Raw genomic sequence first — 20,196 nt, forward strand, 5'->3', positions numbered from 1 at the left:
TATTTTACAACACAACTGATTGAAAATTTCTTGAGCATCAAATCAGCATATTAGAATGATTTCTGACACTGAAGACTGTAATAATGATGCTGAAAATATTTAACGGTATTATTGTGTAATATTTCACAGTATTTTACTGTATTTTTTTATCAAATAAATTCAGAAATGCAGCCTTGGTGAATATAAGAAACTTCTTTTAAAAACATTATAAAATCCTACCGACCAACTTTTGAAAGGTAGTGTACATTGAAGAACCAAACTAGGGTTGAATTTTTCATTAAGAGTGATAGTTTTCAAAAACGAGTACTTGAATACTCGAGGGTGTGTGGGGGGCAGGCATGTCCATCATTGAGATAATGAAAATATTTTAATTAAAAAATAACTTGAGTACTCGTGCATATCCCCAACCCAAACCCAGACAAGCGACTCTACCTACTCATTCCAATCCACCACACGCTACTGCCTAATCATACATGTTTGACAACTGTCAATTGACAATCTAATTTTAGGGAGAGTCTAAAATGCCTAAACTCAAAAGACAGGCAGGATAGAATTCATATCTTTGCCTCAAGCAGGTGTTTTAGACTTTTATGCTTCCAAAGCCTCTTTCAGAAGCTTGTTAAAATTCTCCATCTCCTGCGACAAGTGCTGGGGTTTAGTTTTCTGCTGAAAGTGTCACCAAAAGGCTTCTAAAACATTCACAGTGACAGTTCCATTTGTTGAGGAATGACTGTTTGATGTGAAGCCAATGACAACCACTCAAGAAAAATCCCCTGGAGTTCTCTAGTCTATAGGGTGATGAAAAGAACATCTTGGCCTTTCCAGTGGTCAAAGTACAAATACACTCTTGGCTTGAGATGGATATCCTCCTTTAAGCAGAGGGGCCATCCACACCCTCGCTTCCATTAGCACCAGGTATTGAGTTCTTTCAGAGTTATGTTGGCAGTGAGGAGGAAGTGGTCTTTGCCGTACTGCAGAAGAGACGCTGCGTTCTCACTCAGGGCTAATCTACCCTGTCAGCCTGTGAATTATATTTATTGGCTGCTGGTTTCCAGTCCTCCATATCATGCGCCGCATCTTCTCCTCAGTCTGTCTCTGCCGCTGGCACTGAGAGCCCAGTATAAAATACTGTTAGGAATGCCCTCACACACAGTTTCAGAATTACGAGTCCACTCGTGATAAACCGAAGCCCAGTTTAGCCTTTGCGACAGTGAGTGTGTGGTGCTGATATATGGGGTGGGTGTTGAGTTGAATGTCTTGAATTTGTAATATTGTAGCTGAAGCGATGAAATATTGTATCATTATGAAGAGGAAGGCTGTGAGACGAACAGGCTTTTTCAGTTCATACTCTATATGAGCTGAGCGGCTGGGGATTGTGGGATTGTTAAAAAAGTGAAGCAGAGTGAAGCAGAGAAACGCTCAACTGATAGATTGAAAATGCTTATCTGTGTGAGATGGAAGCAGTGACGTCTGAGGTAGACATTTCAAACTGTGTCATAATGCGGATTTGTTTTTTTTTTTTGTGGATTTGGTGATTTAAATGATAGTTCACCCTCATGTCATTATAAACCTGTATGACTTTATTTCATCTGTGGACCACAAAAGAAGGTATTTTGAAGAATCTTTCCTATTTTTTTATTCTTTCATGTTTTTGTCTGTCCAATTAACGTCAATGGGGTCCAAAACAACGCTGGACCTCATTGATTTTAGACAAACATTTTTTTCAAAATATCTTCTATTGTGTTCCACAAGAGCCCACAGTCTTTTGGTTACCAACTCAGATCTTCAAGGACAGTTTGTTATGTTTATCTAAGATATCATATCAGAGCAGCTCTTCAAATCACAATGACTCAGACCACACAAACTGTCCTCACTTTCGATTACCTCCTCAACTCTGAGATTGAGCACTTAGATAATGTCAATACTGTAGCCGGTGAGAATGGAAGACATTCTGCGTATGGTGACGGCCACGTGAAACAACAGGGCCAAACATTTTGTGAACATCTATTTCCGTCATTGATTAAGATGTCTTGTTTGTTTACTTTAAGGGTGTACCAGGTGCCAGTGGAGGACCAGGCCGAGATGGACCTCCAGGACCAAGAGTAAGCAACTTTTGTAACTTGTTTCAAACTATACTGTATGATGTTGACATTTATTTTTTGTACAATTACAAATGATTTTGTGTGACATTCCAGCCTGGTCTCATTGCTAATACGTAGTTAATTAATATGTAGCATTTACAGGTACAGAACTTACATTTTTGTTTTTGCAAAAATGTCCAAATGATGATGTGTTGCAGTCACATCCTCTCTAACGGCCGGTATATAATAGTTTTGTATGAGCAGAATTTAAGCTATTAATGGCTGACTCATTTCTCATTCATACGCACATCACCCAAAACACGGCATGTCACAATCTGTGACGAAGCAAGCGAGAGCCAATGAGCAATCTGTGATACCACTGCCGTAAAAAGTGTCATAAAGCTTCTTGAAGCAGCAATTTTTACATTTATAATGGGTGCGAAATTTGACTTTTACCGTCGCTGCTGAGAATAGAGATGAAGATCACTGAATAAAGGCTTGAATTTGGGTCTGTTCCTCACAATCACAAGACGCAATGAAATATTTTAAAGGGGACATATCATGCTAAATCCACTTTTTTAGCCCTTAAATGCATTTTGTTGTATATTTGGAGTGTTTAGAAGTACAGAAAAGTTGAAATTATTCTCTTCAGGTGCTTTGTTGATATCTTTATATTCAGTTTTGGCCTTATTTTTCAACCTGTTCCGATTTTTCTGTTATCTATGACGTTTTGTGAACTATTAAGTCACAGTATTTGCAGCGGAACTGCCAAATAAGGACATTGACTTCCAGCCCAACACTTCGAGCAATCCGCCATTTTTATTTCTCGCTGCAATTTTGTAGTCCAAGCTAAAAGATGCAGAATTTACGAGAGGATAAGTTAAAATGTTCGGTTGTTGGATGTAGTAACCCACACGCTTCATTACACCGTCTAATGTAGATGAACTGCCGCGCTTGTTTAACTGAAAGAACGAGCAGAGAGAGAGACCCGGTCGCGCACACGCACTCTCTCTCTCTTCGGAGCCAGGCGAAAGTGTAAACAAGACACCGTCTCCAAACTAGACGCTGTCTTGCTCTCTCTCCCTCGCACATATTAATCAAAATAAATTGACACGGTGGTAAAAGGTCGGAAGACCAAAGTTTCATGTGTAAATACAGTAACACACCATTGTGATACATCCATATGAAGACGTTGTTCTGCAGGTTCGTCGTCTTCATTTTCATCTCGCTCCGGCTCCGACTCTGGCTCGAACATGTAAGGCTGGCTGGACAAGTCTTCCGTTGTTGACATTTTGTTAATAACGTGTGAATAAAAAGTTTCTGTGCCGCTAGATAATCGTATCTCTGCTATCAAACTACAAAAATGGCCGAACGGGGTGGAGTTGAACCGAGTGTCACCTGGAGAGGGGGCGGGGAATGAGGTGTCTCAATTGTATTTAAAGAGACCGCACCAAAACGAGTTGCTCTCAGACGCACATCAGAAAAGGGGTAGAAAAGGGGCCTGTGGAGCTATAATAATGAGGAATTCAGACCCAAGCATTGCAGTTCCGCTTTATATAGACTACAAATGTATGATTTATATGTAAAAAGGAACGATTTAAAAGCATGATATGTCTCCTTTAAGAAATGATGCCACAAGCACGTTTTTCCAGTGAGCCTGGGTTGCGTATGTAAGTGGTACTTCAAACTTCAATTGTTCCACTAAAATTACTACGGAATTTAAATTAAATTTGCGTTAATGCGTTCATTTTTAGAGCACTATTTGGTTTAACAATTAATGCATGATTAACTCTTTAATGCACAAGTAATACAAATGTTAACTTTGATGGACCAAGTGATATTAGTAAACACACTTTTCAGTCCTGCCGTGTAATGAAGCTTCTGTGTCTGAGCAGATCTGATTACACTGAAAGAGCCCTGGCTCACAGATTCAATTTAAAGGACTAGTCAATAACACCACAACCTGAACTAATCAGATCTGTCCCGCTAGACTGTCATAATAAACGCTGAACGTGTTTGTTTTCATTATTGATTTTGTACCTCGCCTCCAAACCAAATGAAGCAACTTGTGAACAGAGCCATTTGACATTACGGAATCAGACCTGTGATTCTCAGATTCTTGAGGTGATTTTGGTCTGAGCTCACGTGTAACACGTGAAATATAATTGCATCCTCTTTGTCTGGCTGTTTTGAGCTGCATGTGTCGTCACAGATAAAGTGGTGTTTAAGCTTTAATATGGCCATTTCTAGAAGAAATGAATAGTAGTCTATACAGATTAAACACCACTGGAGACTTGACAAAAGGAACACTAGACTCATTCTGTGAACTGTAATGAAAAATATGCATGAGGTGGTTATTCGATTACCATTCCCAAAGCTGTGTAGTGTAATTAAATGTTAATGTCTTGGTGAGACAGCTCAAGTTCGTCATCTCTGTTTTGTAATGAGCAGCATGAGTGAAAATGTTTGAATAAATCTGTCAGTTTGCTTTGGAAAAGAAAAACAAGCAGCTCAAATGGAGGTGTTCAGACCACACTGCTGCTTACTGAGCTGATTTAAAGCAGTTTGAGGGATAAATCTGCTGTGGTTTCATTCACGGTAACTCACTATGACAGTTTAACAAAGAAAGCAGATGTTTGGCTTTGAACTTATGATAATCTCTAAAAAGAACATTTGTAAAGAATATTATTATTGTTCCAAGGTTAACTAATGAGTTATTAGTTAGAACTTATCTGGAAGTGGCACACAATGAAGTACTGAATAAATTATTTAATACTTCTGGGATTTTCACCTACAAATGGACTTCATGGAGACACTAGAACAACTGTAAATGCATGGTACAAAGAGATGAACTTTCTAGTTTGAAATCAGGTTGTGTGTGTGTGTGTGTGTGTGTTCTGGCTAGGGCTAGGCAATATATTGAATATTCACAATACATTTGTAATGATTTTGCTGGCAATATAAAATTAAGCAACATTGTGACTATCACTCAAATGTTTCAATTACATCTCTGATATATATGCAGAAAAAAGAGTTTAAGTTAATAAGTTTGATTAATTTCTGAGAATCTAATTAAAGTCTATATTGGAGAATATAGATGAAAACGATTACATTTTTGATTGTATTCATTTGGGGAAAAACTGTTGAAAACATGCCTTGATTATTTTTTAACTAGATTTGTTTCTTTTTCATCTTATCTAAATTAAAATATTTGTTGAATACAGAATCGTACACACACACACACACACACACACACACACACACACACACACACACACACACACACACACACACACACACTATTTCCAAATTTGCAATGTTAAGAAAGTAAAGTAAATATATTGAAATATATTCATCAAAGAATCCTGACAAAAAAAATGTTTCATGGTTTCCACAAAAATATTAAGCAGCTGTTTTGAACATTGATGGCAATAAGAAATAGATAGACAGACAGACCTTTTGCCCGCTAACGACGGCACTGTGTTGCGTGCACCAGAACTGTTCTGAGGCTTTACACATAGTGTGGTTCTCCAAAAGTATGCTAAACTTGAGGCATTTTAAATGTTACATTGTTTCCCTTCCCTCCACTGGACTGTTTCCCAAAAGAGCCTGATATTTAGGGCAATGAAGCATGTTGAGTGGAAGAACTCTTAGACTCAGTTGGATCACTGGCTTTAAAAAGAGCAGCCAGAACTGTATTATATAATTTGTGCTGACAGATCTGACATTAAGTTGTTGTTGTGGAGTCTCTATCCCCTACTGAGGTACTTTAGGTGCATCCCAGCATTCTACATTAAAACAGTAGTGCAATGGATCTTCAAGAGGAGTTTGTTCTACTCCTTCATTTCCACCTGTTCTATTACTTTGCTGTTAGCGTTTGTGGATCTGGTCTTTTGCATTGGAATCGCTTGCTGTTGAACTGTTCCAAAAAAGGGTTCATGCTGTGAATGTATAGGTCAGCCAGAGTTGAACACATGCTGTTCATTTAGTGAGTCACTGATGGATTCAGTGAGTTTTGGCTGATTCAAACTGATTCAACTTGTGAGTTTGAGAGTCATTTGCTTGTGAATCAAAAGCTCGAAGGAAACAAAACAACAAAATAAGCTATTTTTTGTTTACATTTAGCCACCTTAATTAAAACTTTGTTCCATTGTAAACTGGGCAAATATTTTATAAAGTATAGAAGGTAGACCTGTAGACCGACAGGTACCAGTTACTGTTCAACAGCAGGCTATAATGTTTTAGCGGGGGTTTTTTTGTGTTGTTGTTGTTGTTGTTTTTTTGCTGCTTTTAAATTGTTTTGCGATAAAGCATTGTTTTTGACCAGTGAGCCACATTTTTTAGCCCCACGTTTTTTTTTTTTAAAGGCATATCAAAGTTGTTAAATTTTTAAAAATGTGTCCCAAGATCATGTGCAGTTTTTCATTCCACTCCACTGCACTACATTTCGTGTTTTTAAAAGCGAAAAAAAAAAGTTAAGTTCTTTCCTTTAGTAAATCTTTCCTTCAGATTTCCTTAAGAAGAATTGGGACCTCCAGGTTTTACTGTAAATAATCTGTGCTAAAAGAAGATGCTGTGCTGTATTTATATTGATTTTCTACATATTTGTATTTTAAACATAACATAGTGATTATCAGAATTTTTTTCTTTTTAGGGTCTTCTGGGTAAAGATGGACCCCAGGGACGACAGGGCCCTCCAGGCCCAATGGTATGTAACATGATTGGCTTATTTGAAAACTACAGGTATGTGTATTAGGGTTGGAACTAAACTCTGCAGGACTGTGGCCCACCAGGAACTGACTTTTGCACAGCTGCACTAGACTCTTTAAGTTTTTCTCATTAACTTTTTGTCCTCTCAATATCTCATTTTAGGGTAGCCCTGGTGCTCCTGGGGTTCCAGGATCAAGTGGACCACCAGGACAAATTGGTGATCAGGGGCAACCTGTGAGTATTGCATTAAAGTCATGTTGAACAAACTGACCTCAGAATGCTGTAGACTGCTGGTCATGTCTTCAGGTTTCTTCAGCTTACTGATATCAGTGTTTCCTTTAGGATTTTTTTTAGCAGTGGGGGCAGGTCTGTCCGAACAACCGCGCGATTCTCCGACATACACTTTAACAATCACTGCTGATAGACGGCTTTCGTACAGCCCGGGCTTTATGGTAACTTGTTTTATTAGGAGCACTTGTGTTTTTTTTCCTTTAACGGCACAATATTACTGTGCCACATTGTGTGACAAAAGTTTACCTTATGAACATTAAATATTTTCAGTTTTAGAAAAACAATTACACTGGCTGTCATAAATAAATTGCATAAAAAAAATAAAAAAAACCTAAATTCATACATTTCGTGCCTCACTAGCGATTCTTGCTTTAAGTGTGAATGTCCGCACACAAACATTGTTGGCCCTGCAGGGTTTTACCTGGGTCAAAAATGGTCTTCGGTGGCCAACACTTTAAAAAAAAAAAAAAAAAAAGCTGTGATTTTACCTCTGGATTTCATAGCTTTGTAAGATAAAATCCTTCTTTTATAGATTATTTTGGTATATAATCATATCAATATAAAAAAGCAGGGAGAAAAAGTAGCATTAAAAAGTTTATTTTAACTAATAGTCTTATTTTCTACCATCTACAATTGAATAGGCTACCATTCAGTTGTAAATGCTGTAGTTTATTAAGGCTAAATCTTGCTAACCATATAGGCTGTACTAAAGGGGGTAAGCACACCTTACGTTCTTATTTGTTCTGTAAATGATTTTTTTGAAACACTTTACAATATGGTTTGATTTAACATTAGTTTATTACTAACATGAACCATGAGCAATACATGTTACTGAATGTATTCATCTTTATTATTCTTAATAAAAATACAGCTGTTTATTGTTTGTTCATGTTAGTTCACAGTGCATTAACTAAATGTTAACAAATACAACTTTTGATTTCAATAATGTAGGCTATTAAATGTTGAAATGAACATTAGCAAAGATTAATACATTCTGTAGAAGTGCAGTTTATTAAAAGTTAATGTTAACTAATGTAGTTATAACTAGAGTTTAATAAATGGAACCTTATTGTAAAGTGTTACCGATCTGTTATACACCGATTCAGACGTCTCGTGAGTTCAGTGTTGGAAAGATCAGTCGTTTAACCATTCATTAAAACGTGGAACCTTGCTTCGCAAAGAGAGTGCTCGCGCGCTCTCGCTCTCGCTCTCTCGTTCTTTTAAACATGCGCCCAGCTGTCACAAGCGCAGCAGTTTATCTACATTACACACCGGTCAAATAAGACTTTGGCGGGACGAAAAAACCGCTTTGGCGGCTGCCAAAAAAAAATCTTCGATCGGGTCAGTCGCACAAGTGCGCCTAAATATCTTTTCATGATCGCACACAGACATATTTAGGCGCAAATGCGAGTGAAATGGTCGCACTGTAGAGCCCTAACGTTACCGTGGCGGCAAAAATTTTGCCGTGGCGGGCCGCCATTAACTAATCAACATAGAGGAAACACTGGATATTATTCAGCTCAGTTCTATAAATGTGGTTTTGTGGAGTTTAGTAGAAGGAACATTGAATTCTGGCAGACTGTCCTGCCACTGAGTCATTATCTTGAGAGTCAGATTCCAACATTATTCTCACTGAGGTACCAGACCAAAGATGAAAAGGAAGGGAGACCAGAATTAAAAAAACAAACAATATATGTCAACATGAAGTCAAGCAAACTGGTCCTTTGGTATCCCACACAACTGATATTGAATATACTTGCTAAAAAAGACCAGCATAATTGGTGACCAGCATGTTTTGGTGTTGGCTTGCTGGTGTTCTCATTAGGCGGAACCAGAAAGCCTTCTTTGGCAGGGCTCAACAATAAGGATGGCCAGCTGGTCCGGGGCCAGCGCAAGACGGTTCAGGCCACTTGACAGAGCTTTCACCATGTCTGTGTTGCCTCCTTACATTCGGTCTTGCATTTGTTGATTTTGCACATCCCAAATTTTTAGTTTTCTGTGCTGCAAGTCAGAATGTCAGTAATGTTTTTTATCGTATTCCATTATTTTATAGCTATATATTTTCCAGCTTGATCGTGTTTTCTTTTTATATATAAAAAGTTTAAAAAAAAATCTAAATGTGTATATTTCGATTATGACAACTCAGAATAGTTTCAGCACATTGATGGTATTATGTATTTGGTCTTGGCGGACTAGAATGGAAGTATGGGCTTGCTACTGCTATTAGATACACAAACACGCTGCTGTGAGCATGTATACTGCTGCTGCATTAATAGACATACAAATATCCCATAGCACATTTAGACAGGTGGAGTTGGGGGAGGTGGAGGGTTTCAGTAACCTGGGAAAACCCAGACAACTTCCAGCAAATTTAGATTTGCTCTGCAAGTAGTCTGGCAAAGAGCTCATTCAAGCCCATTTCTAATCCGTCGAAATCGCGGCACCAATCAGAAACGTTGGGGCGGGCTTTACACAATGACGATCGCTCTGATTGGTTTTAGGTCTATCCAATTGCGCCCAGAGGCATTTGAGCGACGTCCGTTGGTGAAGCGCACCAACTTTTAAATGCATTATTATATTCAAATTGCAAACACATGAGGACAGTCTCCATGAAAGACCCACTGGCAGATGAATGTGCTACTACATTTCTCTCCGAAACGGTAGGAAATTAAATTAGATTTAATAGAGGATTTTAACTGTGACAAGATGATTGACAGGGCAGTTTACGTGACAGGATGCACGCGACAGATCCGTCCGATAAAGATGACGAAGTAGTATGTCCCAAAGCTTGCCTACTTTTTTGCTACACATTCAAAAGTAAATACCTTTTCTTCACAAAAAGAGTACATACTTTTATGGCGTAGTGTAACTTAGGCGAATTGGGACGCAGCATATGGCTTTACACGATGACGATCGCTCTGATTGGTTTGAGGTCTATCCAATTGCGCCCAGAGGCATTTGAGCGACGTCCTTGGTGACGCCCCTTTGGAAATGAGCTATTAATGAAGCTTTGCCAGACCATAACTCAGTTACTACTGAGAATGGTCTGGTTTTAACCAGGCTAGGGTTTCAGAGGAAACCAGGAAATCTAAGCAGCTCACAGCGAACACTGGTTTCTACACTGGTTTTTGCAATAAATATAAAAATACATGGCTAAAAGCAAAACAATTATTAGTGTTTTCTGGTGTGGACAGTAGAAATGTTAGCAGGACCAGCAGAAAAATCCTTACTGTTGAGCTCTGCCTTGGTAAACCATATGTGCCAGAAAGACATGCTGGTTTTTCAAACAAGATTTTTTGGTGAACAGAATGAATATGATGGTCCTCATAATCCTCAAAAGAGTAGGGGTGTCAAATTCCACTCATGTAGGACCAATGGGTTTAGCTTCAACCTGCCCTAAGTTTTTAGTAATCATATCAAATATTGATTAGCTAAATTTTGCAGGATAGTGGCCCTCCAGGGGTAGGATTGGACACCCTTGAGTCAGAGTAACACCAAAACCTGCACTAACAAGCATGCACTAGCCTGATCATTTCAGAAGGGGGAATTTTCCTTTTAAAAAGACCATAGGTTTAAAAGCTAGAAATTTATCTACAGTATTTATTATGATTTAAGTCATTTATGAATTCTGGAGCGCACATCTCCACATGAGATACAGACCGGTAGAGTTTGGGCTGTGAAGGGCTTATTGAAAAATGTACACCATATACAGTCTGACCATTTAGAGAGAGAGAGAAAGAGAGGGACCTAAAAAACCTCAGGTATTGTTTACACAGAGCCTCTGACTGAAATGTCTTTTTCTCATTTGTATGTTAGAAGCACATGAGGGAGTGACACCTGTATTAATGTTGGAGCTCTATTACCTTGCATTTGTTCTCATAGATTTGTAAAGCAGAACCATATGTGTCACGGCAGTCTTGAGGAACATCTGCAGAGGTCGAATGCAGCGTGGCCTCTCAACACTGATTTGAAACCTGTACATCTTTCCCTTTATAAGCCCTGGAAGAGAGCTTGTCATGAAGATGACAGGTTTATGATTGTAACCCAGTTTATAGTAGAGCAGGGCTTTGTTAATTCTACTACAATAGAGATATAGCGCCATAACATCTTGCTCTGATGTGTGAAATTACATGAAGTACTTTAAATAAACTATGATCATATTCTCACACATTCTGGCACAAATGTAACATATACTCATGGTGAGTGTCTATGCACCCCAGAGCCTCCAGTGAGGGTTACATCTCATTTTTACCCAGATGTTATGATATCAGAATTGTTTAGCAGCCACGGCGCTCTGGCCACGAATCCTGGTCTGTTTTCCAACACATTAGGTCAGCGATGCATCCATTTTATGCCTTTGGCTCCATGATCAATTTGGTCCGCTCTCACATTCAAATCTCCCTCTCCAAACAGTCATTAATGTCTTTGTGTTTCTTCTGTCGTTTTCTTCTCCGATCGGTGACTCGCCAAGAATTCAGAAATGTTTGTCTTCACTCTCGTCTTCTCTTTTTGCAGGGAACTCCCGGCACCAAAGGCGAGCGAGGAGAGAGAGTGAGTCTCCTAAACTGTCTGCATCTAAACTGTCATGGAGTTTAGATTGGGGTGGTGGCATGTGACACTCATAATGGTGTTTTATAAGAGCTAGGATTAAGCAGCTTGCTGACAGGCCTCTTGATAAAAATCACAGCCGCAGTGTTGAATTTTAGCTTCTTTTATTCACACTCTCTATATGCATGGGGTTTTTAATTTAGCCGCTGCGGGAGCATTAAGTGTAATACTGGTGCAGCTTAAGTTGTCTATCAAGCTTCACAGTAAGACTAGGGCCAGAGCTTTCACACAACAATGTATTTGTGTTTTTATTCTGATTTCTTCACTGCTGTGGCAGCGTCCACCACACAAAGGGTGTGTGAAGAGTGTTAAATTGGTTGAATTAAACACCCACGTTGTACAGGCTTTTAGCCTCCCTGTAAAGCAGCTAAAGCAAATTTGTGTGTTGTTGTTTTTTTTTGTCACAGCAGTTTGTGGTCTTAATCTAGGCTGAATGCTTGTTTTTTAGATGTTAATGCTGATGCTAGTGGGTTGTAAAATTCATTAGCACACAGAAGAGTATGGTCAAAATAGTTTTATTTAATTTTTAATTTTTTTTATTATCATTATTTCCTGTAGTTTGGCATGCAACAACATGGTTGCCCATTCTAATAATTGCATCAGTAATCTGTTTAAAATAATACTCTTTAATATCAAATATGTATGTACTAATATGCAATTCTAAGTTTGCGACTACTAGTTCTTCCTCTGCTTTCATTGTTCACTTTTTTTCTGGCAGACTGATAAAAATCTGACTCTCACAATTTGTGAAGCAGAAAAAAATCAGGCAAATCAGAAAGGAACTGTTGATTTTCTCTAGCTTTTGCATTTGTTTTGCAATTTACATTAGGTTAATATCATGCTGAGGCTGATATAAACCGTGTTTTGTCTGCCTGTTTAGTTTTTTTTTTTTTAGAAACATATTTATAAGAGAGAGCAATAGGAGTAATCAATTTTTTTTCCATATCGTATATAAATTATGCCAAATTATAATTTCTTATTTCTGGATTTTGTTGTTGTTTTTAACATAAACATTGCTTACGAAATAATTTTCATTCAAACATTCATTGATCTGGCTTAGAAATTGGCCAATGAAAAAAGTATCCACTTGTATTCATCTGCCACTAATCTGAATGACCTATTGAAGATGAAGAAACACATTCTTTTGGTGTCGTTCTGAATCACAGAAACACTCTGAATCCAATCAAAATTCACCACCCTAAAGCTCATCCTCAGGAAACTGTCCAGACTTTAAGAGCAAACAGCCTTTTTATTGATTGTCTGAGTTTTTGCAGCTCTCTTTTTTGCGGCCAGCATTAAGAAAACTGTAAAATCAGGCAAATCAGACTCTTTGTATATGTTCTTTGTTGTAGCTTTCCTAGTATGTAATGTTCGTACTCTTGCCAATGGGTTAAAATGATTATAACATTTAACCTAAATGACAGAAATTCTGTGACACTTGGACGCCCCTGTGTTAATCCCATGTTGTTTCTTTCTGAAGGGTGACATACAGTCTCAGGCCGCAGTCCGCGCCATAGCGCGACAAGTTTGTGAACAGCTAATTCAGAGTGAGTTGAAAATTTGTATATTTTTGCTTGCTTGTTCCTTGTTTACATATCCTACACTATCGTTTTTGAAAGAAATTATTACTTTTAGTCAGGAGTGCATTAAATAAATCAAGTCACAGTTAAGAATTTTATATTGATCCAAAAGATTTTCATTTCAAATAAATGCTGTTCTTTTAAACTTTCTATTTTATCAAAAATTGTGCAAAAAAGTATCACAGTTTACACAAAAATATTAAAGGTATGTAATATTAAAGGTACAGTATGTAAAATTGAGAGCTAGCAGTTGAAATTGGTACTTCAGTCCAAAATTGGAGAAATGCTCAAGCGGGTTGCCAGATTAAGGACACACAACAGGAATGAGCACAACTGATAATAGAAGGCATCAAGCCTTACACTGTAAGTTGATGATTTGATTTATCTGTGTTTTAATATGCCTAATAGGCTTTTTAGGTTGCGTAGAATCTGCAATCTCTGACCAAGTTCATCTGCTGGCTTCCATGGCTGCAATACGCAGGTTTTTTTGGTAACTGGCAACCCGGGGTGTCGAAATGCTATTGGGTAAATTGCCAGTGGGCGGGATCACACAAACCAAAACAAAAACAGACATTCCGACACGGTAACTGTGTAGCATTGTGTTTCGGAGAAAGAAGTATGTGGCCTTAGCATGTTTCCTAAATATCTGCAAACAAATTATGGTATTTTTATGCTTTAGTACAGTCAAAAAAAAATTACATTTCAATATGTATAATAATAAATGTCTCTTTTGAACCAAATCAACATTTTAGAATGATTTCTGAAGAATCATGTGGCATTGAAGAAAATTCAGCTTTGCCATCACATGAATTAAAGTGCCCCTATTATGCTATTTTAATGTTTCCTAATATTGTTTTGGAGTCTCCTACAACAGGTTTACATGCATCAAAGGTAAAAAAAAACTGTTTCATTTCCTCATAATATACGAGGATGTTTCTCATAATAGGATGTTTCTCAGTGATACACTACTCAGTTTGAGGTACATTATATGAGATGTTACAGCTGTATTCCTCACCATCAGCATTAACAAGTGCATGTCCATCAACAAACCGATTATTTTACTTGTATTAATTTATTTACAGAGTATTTTTCTAATATATTGCAGTGAACACGTGGAAACTTTATCAATAACAGTGCATGTATGCAATGTATACATTAGCTGAGCTCTAGCGTGAATGACCGATGTAACATAAACATTGGTAAAACAAATCTTGCTCCACGCTTAATCTTTCCTCAGAGTAGTGAGAATGACAGACAATCTGCATTAATAGACACAGTTATAGGTAATATTTGAAAAACGATTTGAAAAACGATTCATTTCATTGACTCAGAGTCGACTCTTACTTTTGAAAGACAATAACTTTATATATGGTGCACTTTCAGATTTAAAACTTTGCCAGGATGTTTTCATTCACTTAGAGCTATGTTACACACTACATGAAAGGTCGTTTTCAAAAATCCATAATAGGGGCCCTTTAAAATGTTTAATTATATTAAAATAGAAAACAGTTATTTTAAATTGTGATATTTCACAATATTACATTTTGGTAACACTTTATTTTACAGTGTCCGTGTTACATATGTTACATGTACTTACCATAGTAATAACAGGAAATTAAGCATAATTACATGTAACTAACCCTAAAACAAACCCTAATCCTACCCTAACCCTATAGTAAGTACATGTAGTTAATTAATATTACTCAGTACTTAAATATATAATTACACTGTAACAATGACACCTTAAAATAAAGTGTAACCTACATTTTTTTTTCTGTATTTTTGATTAAATAAATGCAGCCTTGGTGGGCAAAAGAAACTTCTTTCAAAAACATGCAAAAGTTTGAATGGTTGATACGATTTTTTTTCTGTATGTGAACAAGTATATTATCTAATGCTATTCATTTGCCAACCTCATGACTCAGAGGAAGTTATACTTCTGCTAATATTTTCTCACCTAATTACTTTTTCCTCTCTCCCCCTCAGGTCACTTGTCTCGCTACAACTCTATCCTGAACCAGATTCCCAGTCAGTCTGTTTCAGTACGGACAGTACAAGGTCCACCGGGTGAGGCTGGTCGGCCGGGGTCTCCGGGGCCACAGGGAGAGCAGGGTCCTTCTGGCAGACCAGGATTCCCTGGAGCCAGTGGGCAAAATGGCCGCCCAGGAGAGAGAGGTAAACATTTTTTGTTTTTCCATTTGAAATAACCTACGACATTGATAGATACTGTGAACTGCTGATACAGTATGCATAGTAGTACGTGCATGGATTTGTAGGCATTAAATTGTTGGGTAAAAAGGCTGAAACAGAATTTTTGAAGATAAAATTGTGAAAAATAGTTTGTGAATCCTTGCAAATAATAGCACATCTTATATGTCAATGGGGTATTAGATGCATAAACAAAATGCACAGTTTATACGGAATTACTTTAAAAAATCTAGTATGAAGAATGATTACTTATTGGTCCTCAAGAGAAATGTTGCCCCTGCAGCTTAAGGAAGCAGTGGTCTTGAAGCTATAATAATATTGACCAAATAGCATGACCTCAATGACCCTGTCCGTATCCGATTAAGTCCCATTTCTCATAAACACCATTTCTCCTACACAACCTGTGATCATAAACAATATGTAAACTACTGTATTTTTATATGCGTAATGTTAGCAAGACAAAAACAACTACAGTTCTTCAAAGATACTACAAAACACAGTCTCTTTAATATTTAACAGTTGAATTGCCCTTAAGCAACCACAAGTCCTAAAAACTGCACTGACAAAAGAAAAACTATTGTTGTTTATTTAAAGTGCATTTTAAAATCGGTAAGGTTTGAACCAAACCATAAATATATTTTGAGGAAAAAAATACTAAAAAATGTGGCTGTAATAAAGTTCCAAAGTGTGTGTGTGTGTGTGTGTATATATATATATATATATATATATATATATATATATATACACACTATACTACCCCCTTGAATAAGAATGTACACAATCTGCATTAAATCTACATGACCCCCCTGCCAAAAACAACTCTTTATCATGAGTGAGTGTCCACAGTGCTTCTCCTGTCCGCAATTAGGACAGCTCTGACACGGCCTGTGGTTTCAACATGAGACATTTCACCATCATTATTGCTGCTTCTCTTCGATCTGCACACTCAAACATTCAGAGTCAGATATCAAACAGAAACATGCAGAGCATAGATATGATGCATTCAGGGCAAAACAGATCTCCGGTAACACTTTAGAATACTGTTCCTTCATTAATGAATAATTACACAGGAACAAACGAGTAACGAATTATTAACATTCTAGTAACTACTATTAACTAACAAGAAACTCTGAATAACAAATTAGTAAGTAATAGCGCTCAGATGAATGTAGTAGTTCACTATTTTTTTTCATACCTCCCAGAGAACTACTATCTACAACACAGGTGTCAAACTCAGTTCCTGGAGGGCCACAGCCCTACACAGTTTTGTTCCAACCCTGCTTCAACACACACACACCTGCAGTTTTCAAATAAGCCTGAAGGACTTGATTAGCTGATCAGGTGTGTTTAATTAGGGTTGAAGCTAAACTCTGCAGGGCTGTGGCCCTCCAGGAACTGAGTTTGACACCCATGATCTACAAGTTCATAATTAACATGAATAATGCATAATTTATAATAAAAGGTAATGGTAACCCACTAGTAATGACTCAAGTATTACTACATAATTCTAAAGGAACTACTAATTATTTGGATAAGTATTCTAAAGTGAAAAACATGATAACTACCTAATATTGACTGAAGTCATTGTAAGCTTTTGAAATTTTTGTAAGATTTTGAATAGCAATTCCTTCCAATGGATTTGGTAACACTTTAGTCATTACTAGTGTGTTCCCATGATCTTCACTTTAGAATACTGATCCAAATTATTAGTAGTCCCTTTAGAAAGATGTAGTAACACTTGATTCATTACTATCCAAAACCTTACAAAAGCCTTTAAAGCTTACAATGACTTCAGTCAATATTAGGTTGTTATCATGTTTTTCACTTTAGAATACTGATCCAAATTATTAGTAGTTCCTTTAGAATGATGTAGTAACACTTGATTCATTACTAATGGGTTACCATTACCTTATATTAAACATTGTGCATTATAAAGATTTATTAACCTGTATATAGTAGTTCTTATAGTCTTCAGTGAGGTATGAAAAATAGTAGTTTTTGATTAGCTAATAGTGAACTACCACATCTGACTGAGCGCTATTACTTACTAATTCGTTAATCAGAGTTTCTTGTTAGTTAATAGTAGTTAACAGAGTCTTACTAATGCATTACTCATTTGTTCCTGTGTAGTTATTCATTAATGAAGGAACAGTATTCTAAAGTGTTACCCAGATCTCCTAATGAGGGATATTTGTCTGTTTATGTTAACATGGAGCCTAATGAGAAATCCCATTCAGAGGTTCTCTTGTAGATTGTCAGTCTTGTTCAGAGGTGATGAAGATCAGATCGCCCATGGGGCAAAATGCGGCTTACATTTAGAGTGTTCAGACCCTTAGAGAGAAAAAAAACCCATCTGTTTCAGGAGGTCTTGTTAGCAGTTCATTCATTTAAAGGTGATTTTTTTTTGTGACCACCTGTATTGCTGTTTTCATATCCAATGTCAACTTCTGATAGATAGATAGATAGATCGATAGATAGATCGATAGATAGATAGATAGATAGATAGATAGATAGATAGATAGATAGATAGATAGATTGATAGATTGATAGATAGATTGATAGATTGATTGATTGATTGATTGATTGATAGATTGATTGATTGCTGACAGATAAAACTGTCAGAATGTGTTAATAACACCAGCCAGGTCTATTATTTATTTCCATATATTATTCTAGGTGTATGGAATAGGTTAAATCACATGGACAGAGAAGGATACAGCTACTTCAGATGGGTTTGCATGTTCTAACAGCTCTCTGTCTCTTTGTCTAGGTCTCCCAGGAGAAAGGGGAGAGAAGGGCAATCCAGGGGTAGGGACACAAGGCCCTCGTGGTCCTCAAGGACCCCCAGGTAAGAGACTGTTCAAATGTTACATTTAAGTCTAAATCAATGACTTTGTCCTCAAGTAAGTTGTAAAAATTATTAACAGTTCAGATTAGAAAAAAGTAGAGCTCAGTATCTTCAGACTGCACAGACTACAGGAGTTTCCATTATCAAATGCCCTCTGTCAAAAAAAACACAAGCTTGCAAGCTTTTAATAACCTCTGCACACATGTTGATCTGCTTTTGGTTCCTTTGATTCCTGTCTAGAATATCAAGCAGATATTGAAACAATATTCGGGTCAGAGAGAAATATTTTCATATTGATTTTAGCTGTATGGCCGGTTGGTAGGCTTTGAAATAATGTCAGCGATGGCTCTCTGTTAATTGTGCTTTGATCAATACTCTTCACAAATGAGATTCATTGAAGCCCAATAGCTGTAAGAACTAGTGACATCTGAGAAGGATGTGGACTGGCAAAAGCTAAAACTCGTATTTTGTGAGGAAGAAATCCAGACATCCTGGTGTGGTTTTATGAGGGAGATATTAATGCTGAATGTTTTATCCCATTCAGGCCCTCCTGGAGAAGGTCGGACAGGAAGTCAGGGCCCACCAGGGAGACCAGGGATTCAAGGCACCTCAGGACGTCCAGGTACCCCTGGTAGCCCTGGTTCTGCTGGACCCCCCGGCTACTGCGATCAGAACTCCTGCCTCGGGTACAACGTTGGAGGTAATCCTCTCATTCTCTTCTTCTGTCTCCCAAAAATTCTCTCTACCTGTCAAAGTTTCTCAATTTCATTCAAACCTTATTCTATCAGATACACCCAGTGGGTCTAATTCACTAATTGTGTTCAAGAGATCTTATGGGTGAAGAAAGGGTTCTCGGGTGAAATCTCCACCAGATTCACAATGGCCATATGCACAAATTTGTTCATATGTTGATGAATGCACATATCGAGCATATATTAGCATAATACAGGCCCACATGCACTGACATACTAATATAAAAAATAGCTCCATACAATCTATAGATAGACAGATAGATAGACAGACAGACAGACGATAGATCGATATATAGACGGACGGATTTGTTTAAATACAGATGTTTAGCTAACATTCCCAGTTAGCTATTAAGTTAGTTATTAAGTTATGAAAACATTATTTCTGAATGTTCTCAAAACGCCCATTTTTTTAAATGTTTTAAAAACACTTATCGTTGTTATGTGAATTTTCGCTATTTTACCATTTTGCAAGTATTAAGGGAACGTTACTTTTGAATGTTCTCTTAACCATCTGAAAAAAAGTTGTAAGTAGTAATGTATAAAAAACAGACTAACGTCCAACAAAAATGAAAAAAAAAAAAGTTCCATGAATGTATAAATAACAGTTTTCATGCTAATGTTTTGACAACATTATTAAAGACCAGATAACTTTGAATGAACGTTCTTTTAATGTTACTGGAAGAATGTTTGTTCATAACTTTTGAGAGAACCTTTCTAGAACATTAAGTTCTTGGAATGTTCCCTATTAGCTGGGGAGATAGACAGACAGAAAGACAGACATATAGGTGTTATGCACAAATAGGTTCATATGCCCAGTTAGTGAATGAAACCCAATGAAATTTACATTTAGTTATCAAGGTAGCCTACATCTGAAAGTCAATTATAGAGTTAGCCTGGTAACATCGTCCCTGACGAGTCCTTATTGAGCTGTGGGCTTAAGACTGCTTCAGGCTTCACTGATTATAATCACTATAGAGAAAACTGACGAGGGGACATAACGCACTACTTCCATATTGTTATTCTCTGTGGTGTTTTGAAGTGCTTCGCAAGTTCTCGCTTGAGAGTGTATTTTTCATAACTGCCTATGAATGGCAAACCCATTGCTTTAAACAAGCTCG

The 20,196-nt window shown here is 37.3% G+C and overlaps 1 protein-coding gene across 5 annotated transcripts in view; it reads left to right on the forward strand.

Moving 5' to 3' along the window:
- The window catches only part of col14a1a (collagen, type XIV, alpha 1a), a 139,340-nt gene that overhangs the window by 116,302 nt on the left and 2,842 nt on the right, over nucleotides 1-20,196 (forward strand). For all 5 annotated transcript variants that reach the window (XM_079895467.1, XM_079895471.1, XM_079895469.1 and 2 more), the window contains 8 exons: nucleotides 2,049-2,102; nucleotides 6,736-6,789; nucleotides 6,954-7,025; nucleotides 11,598-11,633; nucleotides 13,171-13,237; nucleotides 15,257-15,445; nucleotides 18,249-18,326; nucleotides 18,871-19,026. In XM_079895467.1, coding sequence (XP_079751593.1) covers nucleotides 2,049-2,102; nucleotides 6,736-6,789; nucleotides 6,954-7,025; nucleotides 11,598-11,633; nucleotides 13,171-13,237; nucleotides 15,257-15,445; nucleotides 18,249-18,326; nucleotides 18,871-19,026 — 706 coding nt within the window. The remainder of the gene's footprint in view (nucleotides 1-2,048; nucleotides 2,103-6,735; nucleotides 6,790-6,953; nucleotides 7,026-11,597; nucleotides 11,634-13,170; nucleotides 13,238-15,256; nucleotides 15,446-18,248; nucleotides 18,327-18,870; nucleotides 19,027-20,196) is intronic.

This window comes from Squalius cephalus (genome assembly GCF_949319135.1).
Source record: "Squalius cephalus genome assembly, chromosome: 15".
Classification (NCBI taxonomy): Eukaryota; Metazoa; Chordata; class Actinopteri; order Cypriniformes; family Leuciscidae; genus Squalius; species Squalius cephalus.